We start from the raw sequence: 23812 nt of genomic DNA on the forward strand, positions 1-23812 counted from the left end.
GGATTTCAGTTATCGCTTCGCATCGCGCGTAATTATTTTAGTGGAAAACGGCCATATAGGCTATATCTTTCCAAAGATGTTAGGTCTGCAGATTAGTAAATATACAAATATCCGCGCTGTATAGTGCAAGTTTAAAAAGGTTCAAAATGTACGTTTCGTCGTGTTCCTGATGTTCCCGGTTTTCCTCCTATTCATTTGCTTGTCAGCATGCTTTAATTTCAGGAACAAAGTGTATGAAAGATGCTAAATCAGTTTGCGAACGAATAAGGGGCGAGGTAATATTTTTTAAATATTCACGTGATTTTCAATAGCAAAACAGCGAAATATAATTAACAGTTATTCTGCGAAATCGAGTCGTATATGTGTTAAAAGCTGATTCAATCTGCTCACCCCTTTCGTCTAATATTTTCACAGGTCGAAAATCACACCCAAGATCTAAACGCCACATGTAAAAAAGGTTTGTAGTATCTACGATAGTGGATTCAAATAAAATAAATTCTTTTTATAACTTCTCAACAATTTATAATATGAATGCTATAGTTTAGATATAGATCAGTGGCGGACCTATAGAGGTGTGCAGAATAAATTACTACAGCTTGAAATCGGAATCGCATTGGCAGATTTTAATATAAAAATATTATATTTTCTAATCTATATAACTAATAGGGTTGTTATTAAGGTATTCTTAATTTAAAATTGAGCTTTGCATTTTAATCTGCACACCCCTAGGTCCGCCACTGATATTGCTATCTGTTTTTGTATTTACTTCTATCACTCTCGTGGAAATACTTTAGCAAAAATTGGTTTATGGAAACTAGTTGGATAACTGGCATTGCAAACTGTTCATTCACAAATTTATTGCCACAAGGCTACTACATGGTGTGCTTATTGTCTCGAACAAACTTCCGCTGGTCTTAGGAAAAAATTCGTCGTTATTTTCATTTTTGTAAAACAAAAAAATGGTTTTGAAATGGAAACAAGATTGCTATCAAAATAATTTTATGGAGTCTACTCTATTCTTGGATTTCATGTGACGTCAATTCCAGTGGGAGTCATCTTGAAATCGAGACACAGTAAATTTGTGTCATTTATTTGTTCACTGTATGTGTTGGCTTTGTGCTTCGTAGCAAATATACGCAATTTCGTATCATTTCGAATCACTAAGAAAGAAATACGCGAAACTCACCAATATTTACAAGTTTATACGAAAGAGACTGGTTTATTAGGTATTTATTGTCGTTGGTTTTTGCACCTATATTATGTCTCGAACAAACCGGCCTTTATTTTACCCATATAAGAGTCGTATCTCATGCAGCCATGTTTTGTGAGTTTTGTCTCTTTGATCTCGCGTTTTAGCTGCGACGTGAGGTTTGTTTATTTCACGTCGGTCGCGTGAAGCGAAAACGTCGATTTGGGGTTTCCTCTGACCGGCGCATGCGCAGTTTTATTAAAATATCGTTCTTGCGTTGCCATCGCCGTCGCCGTTGTGCTTTCGGAAACTCGCTATTATGTCTCACACAAACCCTATATTTTACCCAAATAAGAGTCATATCTTTGCATGTGTATTAGTGTATAGTGGCATATCTTTATAAGTGTTTCACAGTAGTCATATCTTTGAAAGTGTTTATCAAATTTTGTGGTAGCGAATGAAGAAAGATCTTTTATTTTATTTTCTGCTTTAATGATATGAGAAAGGCCGTATAGTATATATAGTGGTAGCTATATAGTCTTTATTGCAGGCCACCTTAATTGAAATAGCTGTAATCGAATAGTTTATACTTATAATTATTATATTAAGCAGCTGCAATGGTATAATGTGTTTTCGTGTAAATTCCCGAATATCGATGATTGAAATCGGAACAAATCAATTTACAACGATTATATAAATGGTATTTTGGCATTATGGATGGGAAATTATAATTAACTGTATTTAACTCTTTTTCTTAGCAATTAAAGTGAGTCGCTTCAATGAAATATTTGCAAAAACCAAAGAATGCCTCAAAGCATCCAATGGAACCTTTGTTAATAGCGATGATGGCGCAAAAGATTTTCCTTGTGTCATCAGAACAAATAGTTCCACCAAAGGAGTCATGTGGATCTTACAGTGCAACAAAAACGAGACATATACAGGCACTAGATTAATAAGAGTACTAAGAAAAATGAGTACCAGTTATTCTAATGTTCGTTGGTGTGATTATGCCAGTAGGAACAACATTTCAAAATTTAAGCTTTCAGGTAAGATTATAATTATACGCGTGTTAAGCCCGTTTTCTATAGAAATATATTGGGCGAATTTATTCGCGCGAACTGATAAAAAGTTGGAAACGATTCTACTTTTTCGCGGCGAATTCTTTCGCAAACCTATACTGGACAATGGGCTCTATATATATAGGCAATATCTATCCACAGTGGTTCGGTCTTGCAGATTGGTAAATTAATGTGCAAATATCTGCGCTGTATAGTGCAAGTTTAAAAAGGTTCAAGCTGTACGTTTCGTCGTGTTCCTGATGTTCCTGGGTTTTTTCCATTCTTTAGCTTGTCAGCATGCTTTAATTTCAGGCACAGAGTGTAAGAAAGATGCTGAATGCGTTTGCGAACTAATAAGGGGTCAGGTAATCATTTTTAAATATATTAATGTGATTTGATACCAAAACAGCAAAATATAATAATTATTATATGAAGGTAATCATGCAACGTATATAGCTTTATACTTTTTTCCAAATTTTTTTTTAGCTTGTGAAATACAGGTCAGAGCTAAAATATTTAAAAACTATAGTTTACAAAATTAAGACTTAAGTTTTGACCCCTGAAGAAAAACAGCAAATATTTTTTGCGAACAATATATTTTTGTTTTTCCATTATAGCTTATTAACAGCTTTGACAGTGAAGTCACTAGTGAAAAATTTAATTCAATTCTCTTACCGGTCTTGAGCGAGTTTTCGGGATAAATATATATGCATTGGCATTAGGCTATACGTATAATTGCACTCTCCGGGCAAAATTCTGAAACAAGGCTCAAGGCGTTTTTCCACTACACTATATAGGCTGAATTTCTCTCCGGTCGATGACGGCGATAGACAATTATTTGTTTTGCAGGGAATGATGTCGTCGGGATTTCGTAAAGTCAGAAAGTTAAAGAGGTTTAATAAGGTCGGAATTAAAACTCGTGAAATGTCATTTCGTGTATGTTTTTTTACTCAGGGCAATTGAATATACATGCAGCAATTGAATTTGTTTATACAGTTATGTTTAATGGTCACTCTCTTGCTTTTGTTTTATTGTTAAATAATATATAGCTCCGCTCGTCACGACATCTTCGTTTGTCGTTAAGAAGTAACGATTATTACGAAATGTTTATTAATTTTAAAGATTTGGTATATTTCTTCAAGTTTCGGACTTTTATAATCTCCAACGTCTTTTATTAACTTCGAAACTTGACCTGTTCCGAAAGCAATATTTCAATCAATGAATTTCAATTTAAAGCAATCCCATACCGTGTGAACGGGGCCATGCAAAGTCTTTAACGCATACGTTTTTGTTCCGGCCGACAGCGCTAGCTAGCGTGGAGCTATAAAATAGGATTGAAGTTTATTTGGTGTCGCAAATCATGCATATATTATCTACATCATCTTCGTTATTGTTAACAGAGACGCAGGAAAGCACTACGCAAATTTTTTAAAGAAATTATTAAACGTGTCAGCCTTCCTTCCTTTTGCAATTCATGGAGACTAGAAAACGGCACCTCAAGTATGTAATTTTCACTAATACTTCTATCAATCGGGTACATGATCATCATTTTCTAAATTGCATTAATTATTAATGATTATAATTGAGCGACGAACATTTTTAGCTGTTCTTTTCGATCGGGATTATATACATAGCCACCAAATTCTCTCCTGGGCCAGTTGTTCAAGTTAATTAAGCTGTAGGTTAGCGCTAACTGGCTTTTCTTTTCAGAAATGGAAGTGTTCGTTGGGAATTTCATGCACTTCATTCAAAATATGACAACACCGTTCAATTCTCTTAGGAAGCTATGTCAAAGACGGGCGAATTGTGAGTTATATCGATGAACAACCATTTGATAGCAATAAATTTCCAAATTTTTCGTTTTACATTCGCCAAATGATCTGTCACATTGCACGATGCATCGTCATGCAAATATTAGGGAGTTTACGATTCACGACGCGGTCAACGGAGCGCTTGCAAAGCAAAGAAAGATCAAACGCGAGACAATAGGCATGCATAATTTGTGGCCCAACGACAGGCGTTGTCATTCTTTCGACGCCTTCAAATGAGGCATTTTCACCGCGGCTTCTCGATGACATGAAAGCAAAGTGATAGCTGTTTGATATAGCTTATATGAAACTACAATATTAGCTAGACATCGGAGGTTCTTAGCACAATTGAAGCGTTTGTATGATTATGTCATAGTCCTGGCAGCATATAATTAATTTCCTGCAGCTTATTTCTTAGTTGCAAAATAATTGACCAGCGACATTGAGCTAGCGAGGTCATGGATTGTAAACTCCCAATAGCATGTTGCAAAACTGTGTAAAATTATACGTAATCCAGTTTCTACTCGCGGTGTCTTTTGACTTCAATATCCCCCAAAAATTTGTTTTCTTCACGACATATTTTCTACATTGACCTCTACACGTACTACCGCCTTGGTTTTCATCGTCCTCGTTAGTCTAATATTTTTTTCCTTCTCCCAGCGGGAAGGCATTCCTAAAAGAGTTGCCCTCCCTGACCGGTTAAAAAGCTTTAAAAAAAACATTAAGATAACTGAGTTATCTGCTAGCAGATGTATTTTGGACATTGCACAGGTTCTGTGAAAAGGATTTTCGTGCGTTTGGATAATGTCACAGTGAACACCAGCCACCTTTGGTATGTAGCTATTATATCAGTTTTTTCATGCGTGTGTGTAAGACAGAAAGAGGTTTTTGTAGAATATCACGCTATATTACGGATATTACGCAGACCAAAACGGAAACTGCCGAAAATCGGCTTTGGGATACAAAAAGAAAGAATTGGGAGACAAAAATCTATGCTCTCGTAAATAACATCGCGGAATAACACGAAGGAGTCTTTGTATTGTGTGTATGATTTAAATGCATGTTAATTTTATAGCAGCTGCACCCCTCTTCACCAAGTGTCCGTAGTCCAGGGACTATATGGCTATTAACAACCCCTACCCTACCCTCTATAGAGGTCCTATATATTTACCGCGGAGTCTTGAAACATTAATCCAGTTTTTTTTTATATTTCGAATTCTTATTCGAATTATTAATGTTCAACTTTGTTTAAAGTGCCTGTATCAACCTCAGGGAAATAACCTACTTAGATAGATTAGACGATTTTAAGAACATTTGCAACATATTTGATAAGTCGAAAATTTGATCTTTATGTACTTTTCGGGCCACAAAGTTGGCTTTTTTCGTGTTTGACCGTGAGGTGCTGTGAGTGGGAACTAGTTGTCCTTTTTCACCGGAAGTGACGTACATTGGAGAACACGCTAATTTTGTAAACAAGAAACACGCTTTAAAATATAGAAATATTGCGGCAGTATAGTACGAAATCTTGTAGTATATAAACGTTTTGGTTCGTTTTTCGCTAAAATGACGTCGTCAAGTATTTCCGACAACTTAGACAGCCAACTTGATTCGGATATTTAATTCATCCCGTATTATGTATTGCCAATATTGGAAGTTAAAGACGATGCGATACTGTTGCTTCAAGAGACAGTACGCCTACACATGATGGTTTATATGAACCTTACCAAGACAAACCGATTGCTGACCGTGCCGAGTATAATGAAGACTAAAAGAGGGACGTGTACATGAAGAAAGAAGGCAGCTTCTTTTATTCGCAAAACGGCCGGACTATCCCAGTGTCAGATTGGTAAGTGAAATATATAAAGGCACTATATCATTACATACAAAGCACTACATATACTGACATTTCGCCCTACTGTTTCACAATCAATATAAATATATGTTTCTGTGCAAATGTAAAAATTGCAAGATCGATCTCTTGGTAAATGAAAAACAGGAGCGTTGAAGCGTTGATTGGAGAACTTGTCTTACAAGAAGTTGGAGAAGTCCCACACTGCATAACAATGCGCCCAGGTCGTTGCGTCTGTCTCATAACATAGATGGAAGGAAGTATAAATGTGCAAGGTGATTAAAACAGGCAAGTATTCAACAATAACTAGTGGCTAATATGCATGTCCTTTATCCATTTCAATTCAAACATGATAATTTAGAATAGGTTCTCAATACTTCACATTGATCTATATATTGCATATGCTTATGATTCCATAAGACAAAGGTTTGAAGGTTTTAAAGATCTTTCCTCCAAAACTTTGTCTGGAATGAAATCATAAGCACATGCTGACAAAGGTATTCTTCTCTTTCCCAAGTAGCTATAAACCAATAGACCTTTTCAATAGACAAGTTCTCCAATCAACGCTTCAACGCTCCTGTTTTTCATTTACCAAGAGATCGATCTTGCAATTTTTACATTTGCACAGAAACATATATTTATATTGATTGTGAAACAGTAGGGTGAAATGTCAGTATATGTAGTGCTTTATATGTAATGATATAGTGCCTTTATATATTTCACTTACCAATCTGACACTGGGATAGTCCGGCCGTTTTGCGAATAAAAGAAGCTGCCTTCTTTCTTCATGTACACGTCCCTCTTTTAGTCTTCATTATACTCGGCACGGTCAGCAATCGGTTTGTCTTGGTAAGGTTCATATAAACCGTCATGTGTAGGCGTACTGTCTCTTGAAGCAACAGTATCGCATCGTCTTTAACTTCCAATATTGGCGATACATAATACGGGATGAATTAAATATCCGAATCAAGTTGGCTGTCTAAGTTGTCGGAAATACTTGACGACGTCATTTTAGCGAAAAACGAACCAAAACGTTTATATACTACAAGATTTCGTACTTTACTGCCGCAATATTTCTATATTTTAAAGCGTGTTTCTTGTTTACAAAATTAGCGTGTTCTCCAATGTACGTCACTTCCGGTGAAAAAGGGCAACTAGTTCCCACTCACAGCACCTCACGGTCAAACACGAAAAAAGCCAACTTTGAGGCCCGAAAAGTACATGAAGATCAAATTTTCGACTTATCAAATAATATATTGCAAATGTTCTTAAAATCGTCTAATCTATCTAAGTAGGTTATTTCCCTGAGGTTGATACAGGCACTTTAATATATGTTAACGGCTATAACTTGATTTGTCTATAGGGACCACTCTTCTATTGCCCCATCTGAAATCATAACGTTGGATTATATTGTCAATGGGAAACTCTTATCAACGCTAGAAGAAACAATATCTTTGAGTTTTTCCAACAAGCTGCGGAAAAATGTTTTAAAAGAGCAGGTATGAAGTTGACATTAAAATCAATTAGATTGAGATTAAAAAATATTTCAGAACTTTTATGCATGGGTGTTAGAGGCGTTAAAACACTAGGTTCTTATTGGTTTCCGAGATTATTATTGCCGAACATCTCTATCTTTCAAAATTACTATAGAGTCAATATTTTTTGTTATTGTTTCAACCTTTCAGGTGAAATGCTTGTTTTTGGATGTAGATGAATGGAGCGATGAAAATATGAGTGTTGGTTCAGTTAATAAAGACAATATTACGTGTTTGACAAATCACTTAACAAGCTTTACAATGGTTATTCTTTCCAAACCAGACGAGGTAATAACGTGTACCAACGATTTTCAGATATCATGTTGTATTTCATATGTTCATTCGCGGTACCAAATATTTAATCCAGGTGAGCGATTCAGACAGAAAAGCAATAGATGTTATCTATTATATCGGATCTGGACTGTCGTTGGCTGGTCTAATGTTCTCGTGTGTTGTCTACGTTGTTCTTTAGTAAGTATAATCATTGTTTATCAATTATTCTCCGAAGGCTAGGAAGAACGCAACACTGGAAATCAGCCCGTATAGGCTTGCATGGTGATCCTTCCCAGTTAAATCACTTCATAAATAGATTTCGTTGTGTTTTCAAATTTTAGCAAAGATCTCAAGATTCTGACGACCAGTCGGCACTTGGTGCATTTCAACTTGCAGATTGCATTAGGATTGACACAAATGATCTTTCTCGCCGGTGGGGTCGCCACACAAAATAAGGTAAGACGTGAATAGTGCATAGTTGTGGATTAATTAAAATATGTTTAGGCCGAACTGTTATCTATTCTGACAGGTTGCTTGCACGCTTGTGGCCATCTTGGTTCATTATTTTTCCCTGGCTTCTTTTGTATGGATGCTTCTTGAAGCTGTGATGCTTTATTTAAAGCTAATTTCTGTGTACAGTGGAGAGTTTGTGAGAATAAAGAAATTCATGATATTTGGTTGGGGTAAGTGTCACGTAATATAAATATCTGTTTTGATTCACAAAATTTAGACTTTTGTTGCTCACTGTATTTTTGTATTTAGAAAGCGTTTCGTTGTCAAATTGATCTCTATACATGCATATCTAGCTAATGAGCAAATTGCGCTGTAAAGGATTGCAAACTCGCTCGTTCATTGCTTTTGCGATTCTTCGCAACTCGTGCAGGAAATACATATACGCACTCGCCAACCATGAAGTAATGTGTAATTTATATTCAAGGCAATATACACACACATGGAATTGTTGTATATAGGATATGGAACGACATTGATGATAAACTGAAAAAAAATTCAGAACTCAAGTCTTTTAAGAAGAAACTAAAAGAACATCTTAGTAGCTAGATAAAATAGATTTTAGGTGCAGTTTATAGAAGTTTAGTAATACATATCATAATAACATCGATATATAATTTTCAGGATTTCCTTTCGTGTATGTTGGTTTCATTGCGGGACTACAAACTGACAAATATGGTACAAAACAATGGTAAAACATATTTTTAATTTCTTCCTATCGATAAATAAACCATTCTTGATTCGATTTTTTGCAACACTGAAGATATTCATGCAGGCGTTAATTAGCGAGAATATTTGTGATTCACAATCACGAAAAAGATGATGTGAATATCTCACGCAAAAGCATCTCGGAACAGAGAGGAAGAAAAGCATCAATGGAATTGAGTGAATATGACAACAGCGGAGTTAAATCAGTTGCAATTGCAGTACATTTTAAAGAAAAATATACCTTTAACTTTTGTCGTCATCGTGAACTGCGAATATTTTCAGTAATTCAAAACGTAGTTTCATCTGACTACCGCGTTATACACTCTTTCAGGTGTTGGATATCTTATGAAAAAGGCTTTTCCTGGGTTTTCTTTGCGCCAGTGGTCATAACATTATCGGCAAGTTCATACTTACGTTACACTTTATAATACTAGTAAGATATGAGTCGTAGTCGGGTGCTCGAATACAACCTCGTTCCTAGGTTTTTCGTAGCTGTACGCGAAAACCCTGGGAACGAGGATGGCTCGAATATGGCTAAATCCATATCTTATACCGATGATGTAAAACCCGATATTCTTACCCTCTAATGACGCGCGGACCTTTCAACAACATACGAAGCCCCCGAAGGTCAACATTAGAAGCGATTCTCAATGCCTGAATCAACTACTTACAGTTTAACATTGACAAAGCAATCGCATTAATTACAGGTAACTATTGTGGTTGTTATTGCTGTGGCTCGTCTAGTGTTTCGTCTTTCAAACGCCCAAGGTCACGATACCAAGAAAAATATCATGTAAGTTATATATTACGCTATTCACGCATACTCGTGAAACGGCATTGCGATATTGAGCGTCAACACTCTACTCTAAACTACGGGCGGTAGGTGTCGAAAATTCAAAGTGTCAAGTCCTTGTGTCAACAAACGATTTGCCTAAATTTTGAACTTCTATAGTTCTATACTAATACGCTGTGTTGTCTTAATATCTAAGAACATTTAGGTACCTGTACCTTTTAATAAATGAATACGAACTAGTGTCCTTTACGAGAGAAATTCGAAACATGCAAAATTTGGGTAGAATTTTTATCTCAGGACCTCACAATATAATTTTCACTTTAATATTAATCTTTTCTACAGCTCTGCGGCTCGAGGTATTATCATATTATTTCCAACTCTTGGTCTTTCCTGGGCGTTCGGTGTCATTGCAAGATATAATACTGAGGTGGTGGTATGGCTATATCTGTTCGCAATATTTACATCGATGCAGGTAACAAGGGTTACAATTGTAGGGGGATGCCATCCCTGCTGTATGCCGATGCTAAATTCTGTTTGCATATATAGCAATACATTCTAGTATTCCTCACGAAACACAATCTACCTAAAGTCCGCATAGGGCAGGAATGCTATACCTTTGTCTCTAAAATAATGGTTTCAGTATAAAGACACCTTTTTTGTCAAGCCCGATCCAGTCCTCATAGTCCTTCATTCCAAATCAAATACACAAAGTATTCATTTGAAATTAAAAATCGCATACCTGCATGGCACTGACGTTTCAGGGTGTTCCGAGAGGTTTGGGCAGGTTAGATCTTTCTTATACTACATAAAGCCTGGTTCACTTATGACGCTGCTTACCCGGCGATATCAGTGTTGTCGGTAGCACTTGAACCGGAAAATTTTGAAATGAATTTATGGTTCAACAGATATGCACGATATGCATGTATTGTATGAACTATGAAACTTATGGATGATATTTCAACACTCGATGAAACACTTTTTAACAGGGATTTCTCATCTTTCTCATCTATGGAGTTTGCAACAGAGAGGTTCGTAATAGTTTCCTAATTAAGTTATGATTAGTATCAGGTGCATGGATAAACTCAGTTGCATGTGTTTGGGTAAACACGATATACTATTGTGCTGGGTTGAGGCACAAAAATAATTATCATTTATAGACCTTCCGCTCGGGGAATTCGACGAAATATTACCCCCAAGGGAAGATATATCTTCCCGAAGGGGTAATATTTCGTCGAATTCCCCGAGCGGAAGGTCCATGAATTATATATTATATCGAAACAACGTGTAGGCAGCGCAAAAGCTGGGTGAAATGGCTTCTTTTGCTTCCCGTTTGAAATTGTTGACAACCTCGAGTCGTGTGCGAGGCATCCACGCGTGGTACACGCAAACTCGAATACCCCGCTGCAGCGGGGTACTATACTTTTATAGCATATTGTGAAAAAATTCGATGGAACTCCATGATTAATTTACTGATCACGTGGTACAAATCGAGCTTTCTGATTGGATGATTTACAGTTGAGATATGATATTGTTAAATGTTCTTATGGCAATCTTAAACGTTTTATGCTGGGTCCACATAATTATTATAAGAATTCCATTTCCGTCTGAAAGCGAGTCAATTCGAAATCGAACATCGATGAGACGAAGAAATCGTTACGACGTAACTTTCTTTTCTGCAGATTCGTGTAGCAGTTGGTCGGAAAATGGGCTACGAAGTCAACCCTACCTCAGGCTTGGAAATAAAGTAGGAAGATATGACATATTTATGATGTACATCATTTTAATCTTGAGCAAAATTCATTGCAAGGAGTTCAGTGTCAATTATATGTAGGATTGCAATGTTTTATATAGTATTTGTTAATTTGTCACTTTGTTTGTTTTGTTTGTTTGTTTGTTTAAATGACCAAACTTTGGAATAACAAAATTGTAATAATTATTAATACTGAAAACTAAATTTATTTTAGGGGATGAAAGTATCTTGAACTAAATATAACAATGCATGTTAAAATATTAAAACCTATAAGCATTTAACATTTTATCTATTCAGTATGATTCATATATATCATATAGTACGTATGAAACATTATTCAAATCTATGTTGATGGTAGTTAACACTAAAGCACTCTTTTAAATGCGACGCTGTTCAGTTCTACATTCTTGCTTTGTGTCATAAAATTACAGAAAGAAACATAAGCCCCATTTAAACTACGCATGATTTTAGGTTTGGTACGGATGAAATTTGGAACAAATCTCCAAATTTAGTCCAAATGATGTCATTTTTATTTGTATATACCAAACCTAATGTGAAATATGCAGGAAATTAAAACTTGGCATAGTATATGTAGTATAAACGCGGGCAGTATAGTATATTTGATGAGAAACAAAAGATTTTTTAAAGCAATAAAAGAAACAGGGCCTTCTGCTCACCTCAATCATAGTTGGCACCAGGCAAGAATAATTTTTGCTTCTATTCAGTGTTTTGTGAACAGTAAGTGTTCAATCAGCTAAAGTAATAATAATAATAATAATAGACCAATTGCGAAATTTAGTGACCGCGCCTTCGCTCAACATGGAAACGAGGCTTATTATGCAAAAAACAATATTTGTATTTTTTGTAGTACAAAGCTATTCCCCGAGTTATATGCCGTTTTTCGCCTTTGTTTTACATATTTTTCGATACCTTTCAGCTTGGTTTCATCGTTGTTATCATAGTTTTCAGGTTAGGAAGTTTAGCCTTTCAATTGAGGCGTTTTTGTGGTATTTTCATTAATCTTTTCGGCTGCTTTCGTCGGGGAAGTATGGAAAAGGCCGACACAAACTCAGGTAAAAGTTTAGTTTTTCCAAACTATTTCGTCTCAAGTTTTGAAAATATATTTCATTTTTCTCCCTCTTATTTGTGCAAAATTTGGCGACATATGTTCGCTGCAAAATCTATGTTTTTATGTCAAAAATTATTGAAAAGTGACAGTCAGATTATATAATTTTCAAACCTGATGACTGAAATGGCTTCATTTATTCAAATTTATTCACAAATATCACTGTATTTTTTTTCTTTATACCACAGTAATACTGTTAAGATGGTCAAAAGTAACTGACTGAAATGTTTTTGTTTATATTCGTTTTAATAAAGTAGAGACGATGCATAGCTTGCATGCCGGCCTGAAGGTCGAATTTTATAAAAGTCGAATTCGAATGCATCTGAGTTTGCATCTGAATTCTGCATTTTTGTTAGTACAAAACACTATTCTTTCTATCTACTACCATGCAATAGATGTTTAATAAGGGTTAACCAGGAATACCTGAAAAGGAATGGATCCCGTTCACCATCCTAAACGGAAAAACACTTGCGAACTCCGGTTTAAATATTTTTCGCTTTCGGCTTTGCCATCATGTAAAGGTGTATCTTAAAAAACGCTGCAGCTCGCATTGTGGCTTTATAGTATGTTATTGCCGGAAAAGGAATATTCAAATGACAATTCAAAATAGACAATGATATTATGTTTTGGTTATAAGTATTTTACTATCCATGTCATGCATGTGTGCCAAGTTGAAGAGTTGTTTTGCTTTTCAGTCGGCATCACATCACATGTACTGTACTCTGTAGTCTATATACACAGGGAAAATAAACATAAAACTCCGTTGCTTATTTTATCTCTTATAGTTTTTGTCAAAAGAATTCTACTATTTTTTTTGCTGAGCTGAAAAATTGCTGTCAAATTACATCTTATCGATCGATAAAATTGGCATAAAAAAATTTTAGATGAGAAATGTGAACATGGTGGTTTGTTCGATCGTGACTTTTCAATAATTTTTGACATAAAAACATAGATTTTGCACCAAATATATGTCGCCAAATTTTGCACAAATAAGAGGGAGAAAAATGAAATATATTTTCAAAACTTGAGACGAAATAGTTTGGAAAAACTAAACTTTTACCTGAGTTTGTGTCGGCCTTTTCCATACTTCCCCGACGAAAGCAGCCGAAAAGATTAATGAAAATACCACAAAAACGCCTCAATTGAAAGGCTAAACTTCCTAACCTGAAAACTATGATAACAACGATGAAACCAAGCTGAAAGGTATCGAAAAATATGTAAAACAAAGGCGAAAAACGGCATATAACTCGGCGAATAGCTTTGTACAGCAAAAAATACAAATATTGTTTTTTGCATAATAAGCCTCGTTTCCGTGTTGAGCGAAGGCGCGGTCACTAAGTTTCGCAATTGGTCTATAGTTCTCCAAAGTGTTGAGATAATCTTGTAAATTATATGTACGGCTGCATTATATATATGAAATAAATGCCCGTAATACATTATATTATTGAATTGTGGCTACCTTTGTGCAAATACCCATCAACTGCAACATAATTTTGTGATTTCCATTCAAAGACCAAATGTTCTTTTGAAAAGAAGATATTCACAAGCGTAATTTCAATTAAAGCCCTATTTCAGCCCCGTTTATACTACACTTGATTTTTTGTTACGGCACGGCTAAAATGGGTACCAGTGGCCATTTCATCAGTGCTCGACTTTGTTTTGGCCTAAGGCCTGTGTTAGATGTCGCATTTTCAAACAATAGATAATGAGATGATAATGAAGTTTAGTGAGGTTTATCATCTCATTATCTATTGTTTGAATTGCATTCGACGCGACTAAAATGCGACGTCTAACACAGGCCTAAAACACAATAGATAAGCACCTCTGCGAATTGAAAATGGCTCTTAATCCTTCATATAAATGCTAAAAGTCATTTTAGCTGAACTGTGGTGCAAACCAGAACAATATTAATCATCTTGCATATTTAAGTGGTTGCGTTTTTCTGGAGACACCCTGTATAACCCTTGTATTGTTTTCTCCTAATATGTTATGCGTATTTTAATGATGTAAGCTGGTGTATAGTCGTTATTCAATTTCCTGCGTTCACACGAGTGTGGTTGACGGGCATGCATGTTCATGAAACTTGCCACCAAAAGTTAAAACAACAAGCAACCAGCATTTTGGTAACAATTGATGCTCGGATATTACATGGTGAACGACCAGACGAATACGACGTATATTTTATCGAGGCATACATGAGAGACATGGATCACTACGCATGTAAAAGTCTTAACAAGTAAATACGTGAGATGTCAGTATATAATCCATGCGGACAAGTATCATTCTGAAGAGGAGTTTGTTGTTATTGTAAGTAGGACTGCCAAATCAAGCGAACATCTAGAATTAAAGTACTCCAAAACGAAATTAAGTCATCATTCTGTGGTATGTTCACTTCATACTGGCGATTATCTGAATGATATAGAGGCGACAGGTAATAGTGTGTCACATGCATATAGCTGCCGGACAATAATGGTCTATTTCAACACGACAAGATTAGTACCAATATAACTTAGATGCATCTGGCCTTCACTTCAAGTGGTACATCCTTAGTAGCTATGACTTCAAGTGCATGCGTGTGTTTATGGTCGACTTAAGGTAGGACTCAATAAAGGTGGTGTTACACTATGCCAATTTCCTTGCAATCGTTAATTTGAAGTTACAAAACGAATTTTCACCCAGCTTATGAAGTAAGGCATATCAGAGCAAGAATATGCATTTCAAAAATGGCGGATGAAAGATAATTTCATTCAAAAATATCTTGAGAAGTAATAAAGTTAACAAAAATTCACAAACGAATTTTTCACATAATCATGACTTTCTTTTAAAATAGACAAAGATAAATGTTTATTGCCGTATTCCTCTAATGGTTTTGTGTTTGGATGGCTTGATCCCCAAACACGCGGGAATGTTGCGACAGTTAAGAAAAGCGCGCGATTAAAGCTTCTTTGAAGTTTGAAAAATTAGCAAATTTTTCAATTGTTTTTACGCAGAGAAATCGTTGCATGTATGCACTTATCAAAAAGTGTTAAATGTAGGTGGTGCATGTGCAACTATTCTCGTGGGAGTAAAGACAAAGACATTTTCCCATGTTGGATGAAATTTGAATTGTAAAAGAAGAAAATCCTTTGTTAAAATCATTCAACATGGCGACGATGACAAAACGTTCACATCACCTATAGTTCCCGGCTCCACTTTCACTCTGCTTCTCTATTGGCTATGCATAAGTTGGAATTTTAATTTTATCATATCCCTTATACACCATTTTAAAATACCGTCTACCCAAAAGTAAGGAGTTGTATACTGTTTTTTTTTATTATAGTGACTTCTTATTTTAGAGACAATACATTTAATTGAATCGACAATTACTGTGTATCGCCCTGAAGACCGGTTCTGATATGCCATGCGCGTACAGTCCTGGCGATGTATTCTTTGTGACCGGTAAGGAATAAAAATTAATCAAAAGAACAACGCACTTCATTCATCAATGCTGACAATGCATGATCATCGACAATAGCAATCGGCGACAATAGCCATCGGAGCCGTATGGGAAGCAGGCTTATGATATACGCGTTGTTTGTATTGTACCATATATGTGTCTAGAAACATTAGGCTTTAGATTATAACAGTAATAACTTAATTAGGCCTAGGTTATAAGTCTCATTCTGGCCACGTCGGATGCAGTTCAAACCATAGATATTGAGATGATACACCTCATTATGCTTCACACATTACTATTGAGAAAAACAAGTACTGTATAAATATTATTTATTCTGGCAAAATTCGACTCGTATAATCCCTTTCGCATTTAGTAGAATTCGAGTTCAAGTACGCCAATTCAATTGAATTTTCTGTCTTAGAACTGAAATCTCACAAAATATGCTTAAAAAATATAAAATTATGAATTATCGACATTAACAAGACTTCAATTATGTGAATATGAAGACGCCATCTGGATTCAGTGTGAATTTCTTTATATATTAATACCTCCCCATTGGCTGGTCGACACAAGTGGAATTGTCATCTCATTTTCTACAACCGTCATCTGCGACCTTTTAACTTAAACACTTGACTCATACCGTCTTCTGAAAGACAAGCAATATGTTGGTTTGCGAAAAAATTTTATATTGCTTTATCGCTTCGTGGTTCATCTGCGGTTTTGCTAATTCTACGGTATGAATACGGGTTTTTTAATATAGTTACTGCGTTGTTTTTTTAAAATTTTTCTATTAAATTGAACATACGGTTAAATGGGATTACCAAATATAACTTATTTGTATAATCAATATAGCGATGCATGCAAGTATATATTGGCTAATTTTTAGAAAATTTATTAGGGTTGTCTTTCCAAAACATTTAGTATACAATATGTTCAAATAATTATTGTAATTCTGACAAATCGCTGCAATACGTGGCTGCAATAAATATAATTGTTTTGTGTGCACATTTGGACGGCAATACATGATAGAAACATTGTACTCAACAAGAGCGATAATTAAGCATTTAAAATACTGAAACGAATTTTTAAAAGCAAACATGTTTCGACTTAACTATATAAGCCATCTTCAGTGCGAATGAATTAGCTATTTACATTGTGAAATATAGAAAGTAGAAATATGATACAGGCGAAGTGATACTCAAAGTAAATAGTTCTTGATTCGCAATGACATGGATCTGATCATATATATAGCGATAATTACCTAGCCTTGTCGCTGTGACATGTCGCAAAATATCAAACTAGCTTGATTTTGTCCGACGTGTTGCATCGACAAATTTGCACCGAAGCGGAAAAATTTTTTGCTCAAATTTCCCTGTTCAGACGATCAAAATTGCCGCTACGACGTGTTGCAGCGATTTCTCGCCTAGCGTTTACCGGCCTTTATATTGCCGGATTATGCGAAAAATTTGACTATATATAAGAGAGCGATTCGTACTGAATTTCAACTGATTGCATGCACAGAAAAATCGCAAATGAATACAATGTATGATATATATGATAATATATATAATAAAGTATTGGTATAAAATATTTGTTATATTTAGTAAAGTGCTATAGTCTGCTGCATGTAGACACGTATACAGGTTTAAACTTTTCCTTTTGGGTTAAACTACTAAGTGTAGATCTATTGTGTCTCTTTTTAAATTCGCTATAATACACTAAACAAGTTGATCATAGTTTAAATAAGCTGGGAAGTCCTTAACAATTATTTTGTTCAGAAAAAGTCAACGTATTTTCTTTCGAATGAAGCAAACGGAAGAAGCGGAATATTGATGCATGCTCAATGATCACGAAAGCCATGTAAAATGGCGGGAAAATTTCTTGCTATATTTCAAAACTGTAGAGTGTATATATGTATGGTTTACAAGATATGGTCTGGTGGTATCCAATGCATTTACCAAAACAGATCGAGAACATCATTTTGACTCATCTATTATATACTACTTTACCTTCCAGAAAAGTACCGCTGTTAACTTCGTTAATTTAAATATCTGCCGCACACGCAGCCCTTGACTAAACTCTACTTCGACTTCTCTTAAATTAAATTTGTTTGTTATGCTTATTTTATAATCGTTTGTTATGCTGGGAAAAGTGCCAAGCATATATCGGTTGCCGTACACCTGCATGTATGTTTGCACTATGTAATTCTTTTTTATATACTGGCCGTTATTTACCCGCGAAAAAGTAAAGTTTGCTATAGGTAATAGCGAAACCCTAAATTGTTTATATATAATGGTAACAATTTGGTTGGGAAAAAGCAAGTAATATGAATACTAAACTGAATTAAGCGATGTCAACAACAGGTGAAAGTATTTAAACTCCGTGTTAATTAAGAGTCGAATGTCACAAATGCTAAGCGAAAATGATTAAACTTTTTTCTTAAACATTCAGTAGGTTTAAACATTTCAAATGAGCTAAAGTGTCCTATGAATCATAGCCCTCGGAGACAAATTTGATACCGGAAAAAAGATTCCCGCAGCGCTTGATCACTGAGAGCTAGGGAAGGACTAAGACAGACGGCGCCGCAATTTTCCTTTCATCCCTGCTCGATTTCCATGTTGGGAGTTTGCGAGTTCTTGCTTCGTGCTTGTACTAATAGTTAGAAATAATTAGCAAAATATAGAATGAAGCAAGTGTTAGTCTTAGAGAAGGGAAACTTCTCGAAAGGAGCGCGTTAGAAGTCGATTCTCGTTTTCAATGTGAGAAACATAAAGCATGGAAAAACAGAAACTGTACAGTGCTGTCGCTTATTTTATTCAATATTATATTCGATCATTTAAAACACGTGGATATGTTAAAAATATTTAACGCACTGAAGCCGATAGACCACATTAGAGTATATATATATATTTATATATATATATATATATATATATATATATATATATATATATATATATATAAATAAATTTACCCGCATTTCAAATTTCCGTGCGCGTACGTGCGTAGAAAAAAACCCGTAACTGGAAAGCAGCCCTAACTTACGCCTTCAAAGTACCTGTGGACCATCAGGAAAACTAATCTTTCATCATATATTTTCACAGGTCAAAAATAAGACCCGAGATCTAAACAACACCTGCAAAAAAGGTTTGTAGTATCTACGATAGTGGATTCAAATAAGATAAATTCAATTTATACCTTCTCAATTTACAATATGAGTGCTATTGCTTACATATATGCCTATCTGTTTTTGTATTTACTTCTATCACTCTTAGCAAAAATTAGGTAAAATAATTATTGTCTCGGACAAACTTCTGATGGGCTTGGGAAAAATTTCGCCATTGTAAAATGAAAAAATGGTTTTGAAATGGAAACAAAATTGCTATAAAAATAATTTTATGGAGTCTTCTCTATTCTTGGGTTTTAATGTGACGTCATGATTCCAGTGGGAGTCATCTCGAGTTAATTTTTGATTGTATGTGTTAGCTTTTCATGTGCTTTGTGGCAAATATACGCAATTTCATATCATTTCAAATCACTGTGAAAACAATACGTGAAACTCACCAATATTTACAAGTTTATACGACAAAGACTGGTGTATTAGGTATTTATTAATGTTGTTGGTTTTGCATCTATATTATGTCTCACACAAACCCTATATTTTACCCAAATAAGGGTCAAATCTTTGTATGTGTATTAGTGTATATTCATATTTATATGTAAGTGTTTTCACTGTGGTCATATGTAGTCATATCCTTGTAAGTGTGTATCAAATGTTAGCGAATTAAGATATTTTATTTTCTGCTTTAATGATATGAGAAAGGCCGTAGTATAGTGGTATAGTCTTTATCTGAGACCACCTTATAATTGAAATAGCTGTAATCGAATATGTTTCATGTAAAATCACGAATATCGGAACAAATTGAAATCGGAACAAATCAATTTACAACGATTATATAAATGGTATTTTGGCATTATGGATGTGAAATTAACTGTAACTAACTCTTTTTCTTAGCAACTGAAGTGAAACAATTCAGTGAACAATTCAAAAAGGCCAAGGAATGCCTAAAAAGATCCAAAGAAACCTTCGTTAGTTGCGATGATGGCGCAAAAGATTTTCCTTGTGCCATCAAAACAAAGAGCTCCACCGAAATCTTATGGATCTTACAGTGTAACAAAAACGAGAAATTACAGGGCACTAAATTAATGACTGTACTAGGAAATATGAGTACCAATTATTCAAATGCTTGTTGGTGTGAATATGCCAGAAAGAACGAAATTTCAAAATTTAAGCTTTCAGGTAAGATTATAATTATACGTGTGTTAAGCCAGTTATCCACTATAGGCGAATTTATTCGTCCCAACTTATAAAAAGTTGGAAACGATTCTACTTTTTCGCGGCGAATTTTTTCGCAAACCAATCACATCACTGGATTTCAAATATCGCATTGTGTCGCGCGAATGAATTTGCCTATAGCGGACAACGGACTCTATAGGCTATATCTCTTCGAAGATGTTACATCTTCGAATTCATATTAGTAAATTTACAAATATCTGCGCTATATGGTGCAAGTGTATGGTGTACATTTCGTCGTGTTCCTGTTGTTCTCGGTTTTTTCCTATTCTTTTGCTTGTCAGCATGCTTTAATTTCAGACACAATGTGTAAGAATGTTGCTGAATCCGTTTGCGAACTAATAAGGGGCCAGGTAATCATTTTTAAATATATTCATGTAATTTTCATAGCAAAACAGCGAAATATAATAATTATATTTTTAGCGAACAATACTTTTTTTTTCCAGAATAGCTTATTAACAGCTCTGATAGTGAAGTCACTAGTGAAAAAATTAATTCAATTAATTCAATAATTACCGGTTTTCAGCGAGTTTTCGGGATAAATATGCATTTGCATATAGGTATAAACTCCACGCGCAAAATTCTGAAACAAATTTCAAGGTGTTTTTCCACCACACTATATAGGCTGAATTTCTCTCCGGTCGATGACGGCGATAGACGAAACTGTATCGTGTTTTGAGGCTGTCGGCTTTCATCGGGCATATATATTGAGGACGATCGAGCGAGCTTGATTTTTTTCTCAATGAACCTTTTGCATTTTTTGGAAATTAGTATACTTTTTTACTACAATCGGAAATTGTTACCATTTTTGGCCTCCGTAGAAAAAAGGATATAAATTTGCAAACTTTGTAAGGCTACAAATTACAACATTTCGGAACCAAACATTTCGCAACATTTTGCATTTCTACTAATCTACTACGCTCTTTTCAGCTCGAACGAACTCGGCTGGAGGCTTAGCCAGCTTAAAGATGATGTAAAGTCCGTTCTGCGCATATATTCCGCGCATTACAATGCTTGTTTACATTGGTTATATAATCTTTAAATGACGTACGAGTCGTATTAATCTTCTTAGTTTCTTCTCGTTCTCGCTCAACCAGCTGTTATGAATATGCTTATTTTATATTATATTTTCAAAGAAAATATTATTATATTTTGAAGAAGATATAAAGCGAAGCTTGTAAATAAACCGTTACTTAAACCTTTATATATTTGTAATTGTAGAACAAGCGAGAAAGTAGCGTCTGTAGCGACGATAAATAGCCTCGCCATCTCGGGTCCTCATTTGACAAATAAATTTTTGAAGCATTCCTCTATGCATAATATTGCTTTTTTCTAGCAGCCTTATCTTCATCACTCGCAATTCGAGGCTCTTCGCCTTGCGACATAAAATAAAATAATTGTGCTCCCGAACTGTCCGTTTGTAATACAACGCGCTAATATCGCGCTAATATCAAAAAATTTGCTCCCCTATTGATGGAATGTGTTGCTGCGCGGAATATATGCGGAATAGACTTTACCTCATCTTTAAAAAACGTTTCAAAGGCATGCATGGGAAATGTTCTCCAATTGGAATTAAAAATAATCCACGTCAAAGGCCAAATGATATTTGTTTTGCAGGAAATTATGTCGTCGGAATTTCAAAAATTCAGAAAGTTACAGAGGTTAAATAAGGTCAGAAAACTCAATAAAATGTCATTTCGTACATGTGTTTTTTTTTACTAAGGGCAATTTAATTCCACACATGCAGCAACTGAATTTGTTTATACAGTTGTGGTCACTCTCTTGCTTTTGTTTAATTGTTACTCTTGCTTTTGTTTAATTGTTATATAATATATATAGCTCCGCTCGTCATGAAATCTTCGTTTGTCGTTATGAAGCAACGACTATTAGGAAATGTTTATTAATTTGAAAGATTTGGTATATTTCTTCAAGTTTCGGAGATTTATAATCTCCAATGTCTTTTATTAACTTCAAAACTTGACCTGTTTCGATAGCAATCCGGCACCGTGTGAACGGGGCCATGCAAAGTCTTTAACGCATACGTTTTTGCTCCGGTCAACAGCGCTAGCTAGCGTGGAGCTATAAAACAGGACTGAAGTTTATTTGGTGTCGCAAATTAATTATCTTTATCTTCGTTATTGTTAACAGAGTCGCAGGAAAGCACTACACCAATTTAATGAAGAAATTATTAAACATGTACGCCCTCCTTCCTTTTCCAATTCATGGAGACTAGAAAACGGCACTTCGAGTATGTAATTTTCACTAACTCCTTGTCCTTCTATCAATCAGATACATAATCATCATTTTCTAAATTGCATAAATTATCACTGATTATGTAGAATTGAGCGACGAACATGACAAGTCTCATTTTTAGCTGTTCTTTTCGATCAGGATTTTGTACATGTATAGCCACCAATTTCTCTTCTGGGGGCACTTGTTCAAATTAAGGTATTAGCTTAGCGCTAACCCTGGGTTAAATTTAATCCTGTGCTTTAAAAAAATATTACTTCGGTCGGTCCAGAAAATATTTATGAATAAAGATATTCAACTTTAATTCGGTTTCAAGATTTGTTTTAACCCACGATTAAGCTAACCGGCCGTTGAACAATCGGCCCCTGGAATCATATAGTGTTTTTTATACTTATAAAAAAAGGATCTTTCTTACGTTTTTTGCGATATAATAAGGCTAAAGATTAGATCTCTTATACTGGTTGACTCTTTTAGATTAACTTTGAATTTGTGATGCATGACATCTGCATGCATGTTTTCGTTTAAATTTGCAAACATGCACCTGGTTGCATGCATGGTAACTTGTCGTGAAGGATGACCGTTCTTTACGTCGCTAACTGGCTTTTCTTTTCAGAGCTGGAAATCTTCGTTGGGAATTTCACGCACTTCATTCAAAATAAGACAACACCGTACAAATCTCTTAGGAAGCTATGCCAAAGCCGGGCAAATTGTGAGTTATATCGAAGAAAAACCACTTCATAGCAATGAATTTCCAAATTTCTCGTTTTACATTCGCCAAATGGTCCGTCACATTGCACGATGCATCGTCATGCAAATATTGGGGAGTTTACGATTCACGACGCGGTCAGCTCGACGAGGCGTTTGCACAACAAAGAAACATCAAACGCGAGACGTTGTGTCCCCACGACAGGCGTTGTCATTCTTGCGACGCCTTCATGCAAATGAGGCATTTTCACGGCTTCTCGATGACATGAAAGCAACGTGGTAGCTTTTTGATAGCTGCTATGAAACTACAATATCAGCTAGCCATCAGAGGTTCTTAGCACAATTGAAGCGCTTGTATGATTATGTCATAGTCCTGGTAGCATATAATTAATTTCCCATAGCTTATTTCTCAGTTGCAAAATAATTGACCGCGGTGTGTTTTAACTTTACAATCCCCGAAAAATTTAG

General features: G+C 35.3%; 2 protein-coding genes across 4 annotated transcripts in view; both read left to right on the forward strand.

Moving 5' to 3' along the window:
- The first annotated feature begins 180 nt into the window (after positions 1-180).
- On the forward strand, positions 181-12075 carry LOC114516518 (adhesion G-protein coupled receptor D1-like). The gene is made up of 20 exons (XM_028536027.1): positions 181-275; positions 415-457; positions 1948-2235; positions 2560-2612; positions 3097-3150; positions 3648-3747; positions 3958-4053; positions 4827-4887; positions 7268-7403; positions 7590-7727; positions 7807-7910; positions 8054-8168; positions 8242-8395; positions 8847-8913; positions 9262-9328; positions 9638-9723; positions 10066-10195; positions 10710-10751; positions 11403-11467; positions 11688-12075. The coding sequence occupies exons 1-20, from the start codon at positions 234-236 to the stop codon at positions 11692-11694; spliced, it is 1848 nt and encodes a 615-aa protein (XP_028391828.1). The 5' UTR covers positions 181-233; the 3' UTR covers positions 11695-12075.
- Positions 12076-16684: 4609 nt separating this feature from the next.
- LOC114516767 (adhesion G-protein coupled receptor D1-like) overlaps positions 16685-23812 on the forward strand; it is a 33292-nt gene continuing 26164 nt past the window's right edge. For all 3 annotated transcript variants that reach the window (XM_028536336.1, XM_028536334.1, XM_028536335.1), the window contains exons 1-7: positions 16685-16769; positions 19140-19182; positions 20051-20335; positions 20690-20742; positions 22007-22060; positions 22538-22637; positions 23253-23348. In XM_028536336.1, coding sequence (XP_028392137.1) covers positions 16698-16769; positions 19140-19182; positions 20051-20335; positions 20690-20742; positions 22007-22060; positions 22538-22637; positions 23253-23348 — 703 coding nt within the window. In that variant the 5' untranslated portion in view covers positions 16685-16697. The remainder of the gene's footprint in view (positions 16770-19139; positions 19183-20050; positions 20336-20689; positions 20743-22006; positions 22061-22537; positions 22638-23252; positions 23349-23812) is intronic.

This window comes from Dendronephthya gigantea, unplaced genomic scaffold (genome assembly GCF_004324835.1).
Source record: "Dendronephthya gigantea isolate DGI-Jeju-01 unplaced genomic scaffold, DenGig_1.0 000006F, whole genome shotgun sequence".
Classification (NCBI taxonomy): domain Eukaryota; kingdom Metazoa; phylum Cnidaria; class Anthozoa; order Malacalcyonacea; family Nephtheidae; genus Dendronephthya; species Dendronephthya gigantea.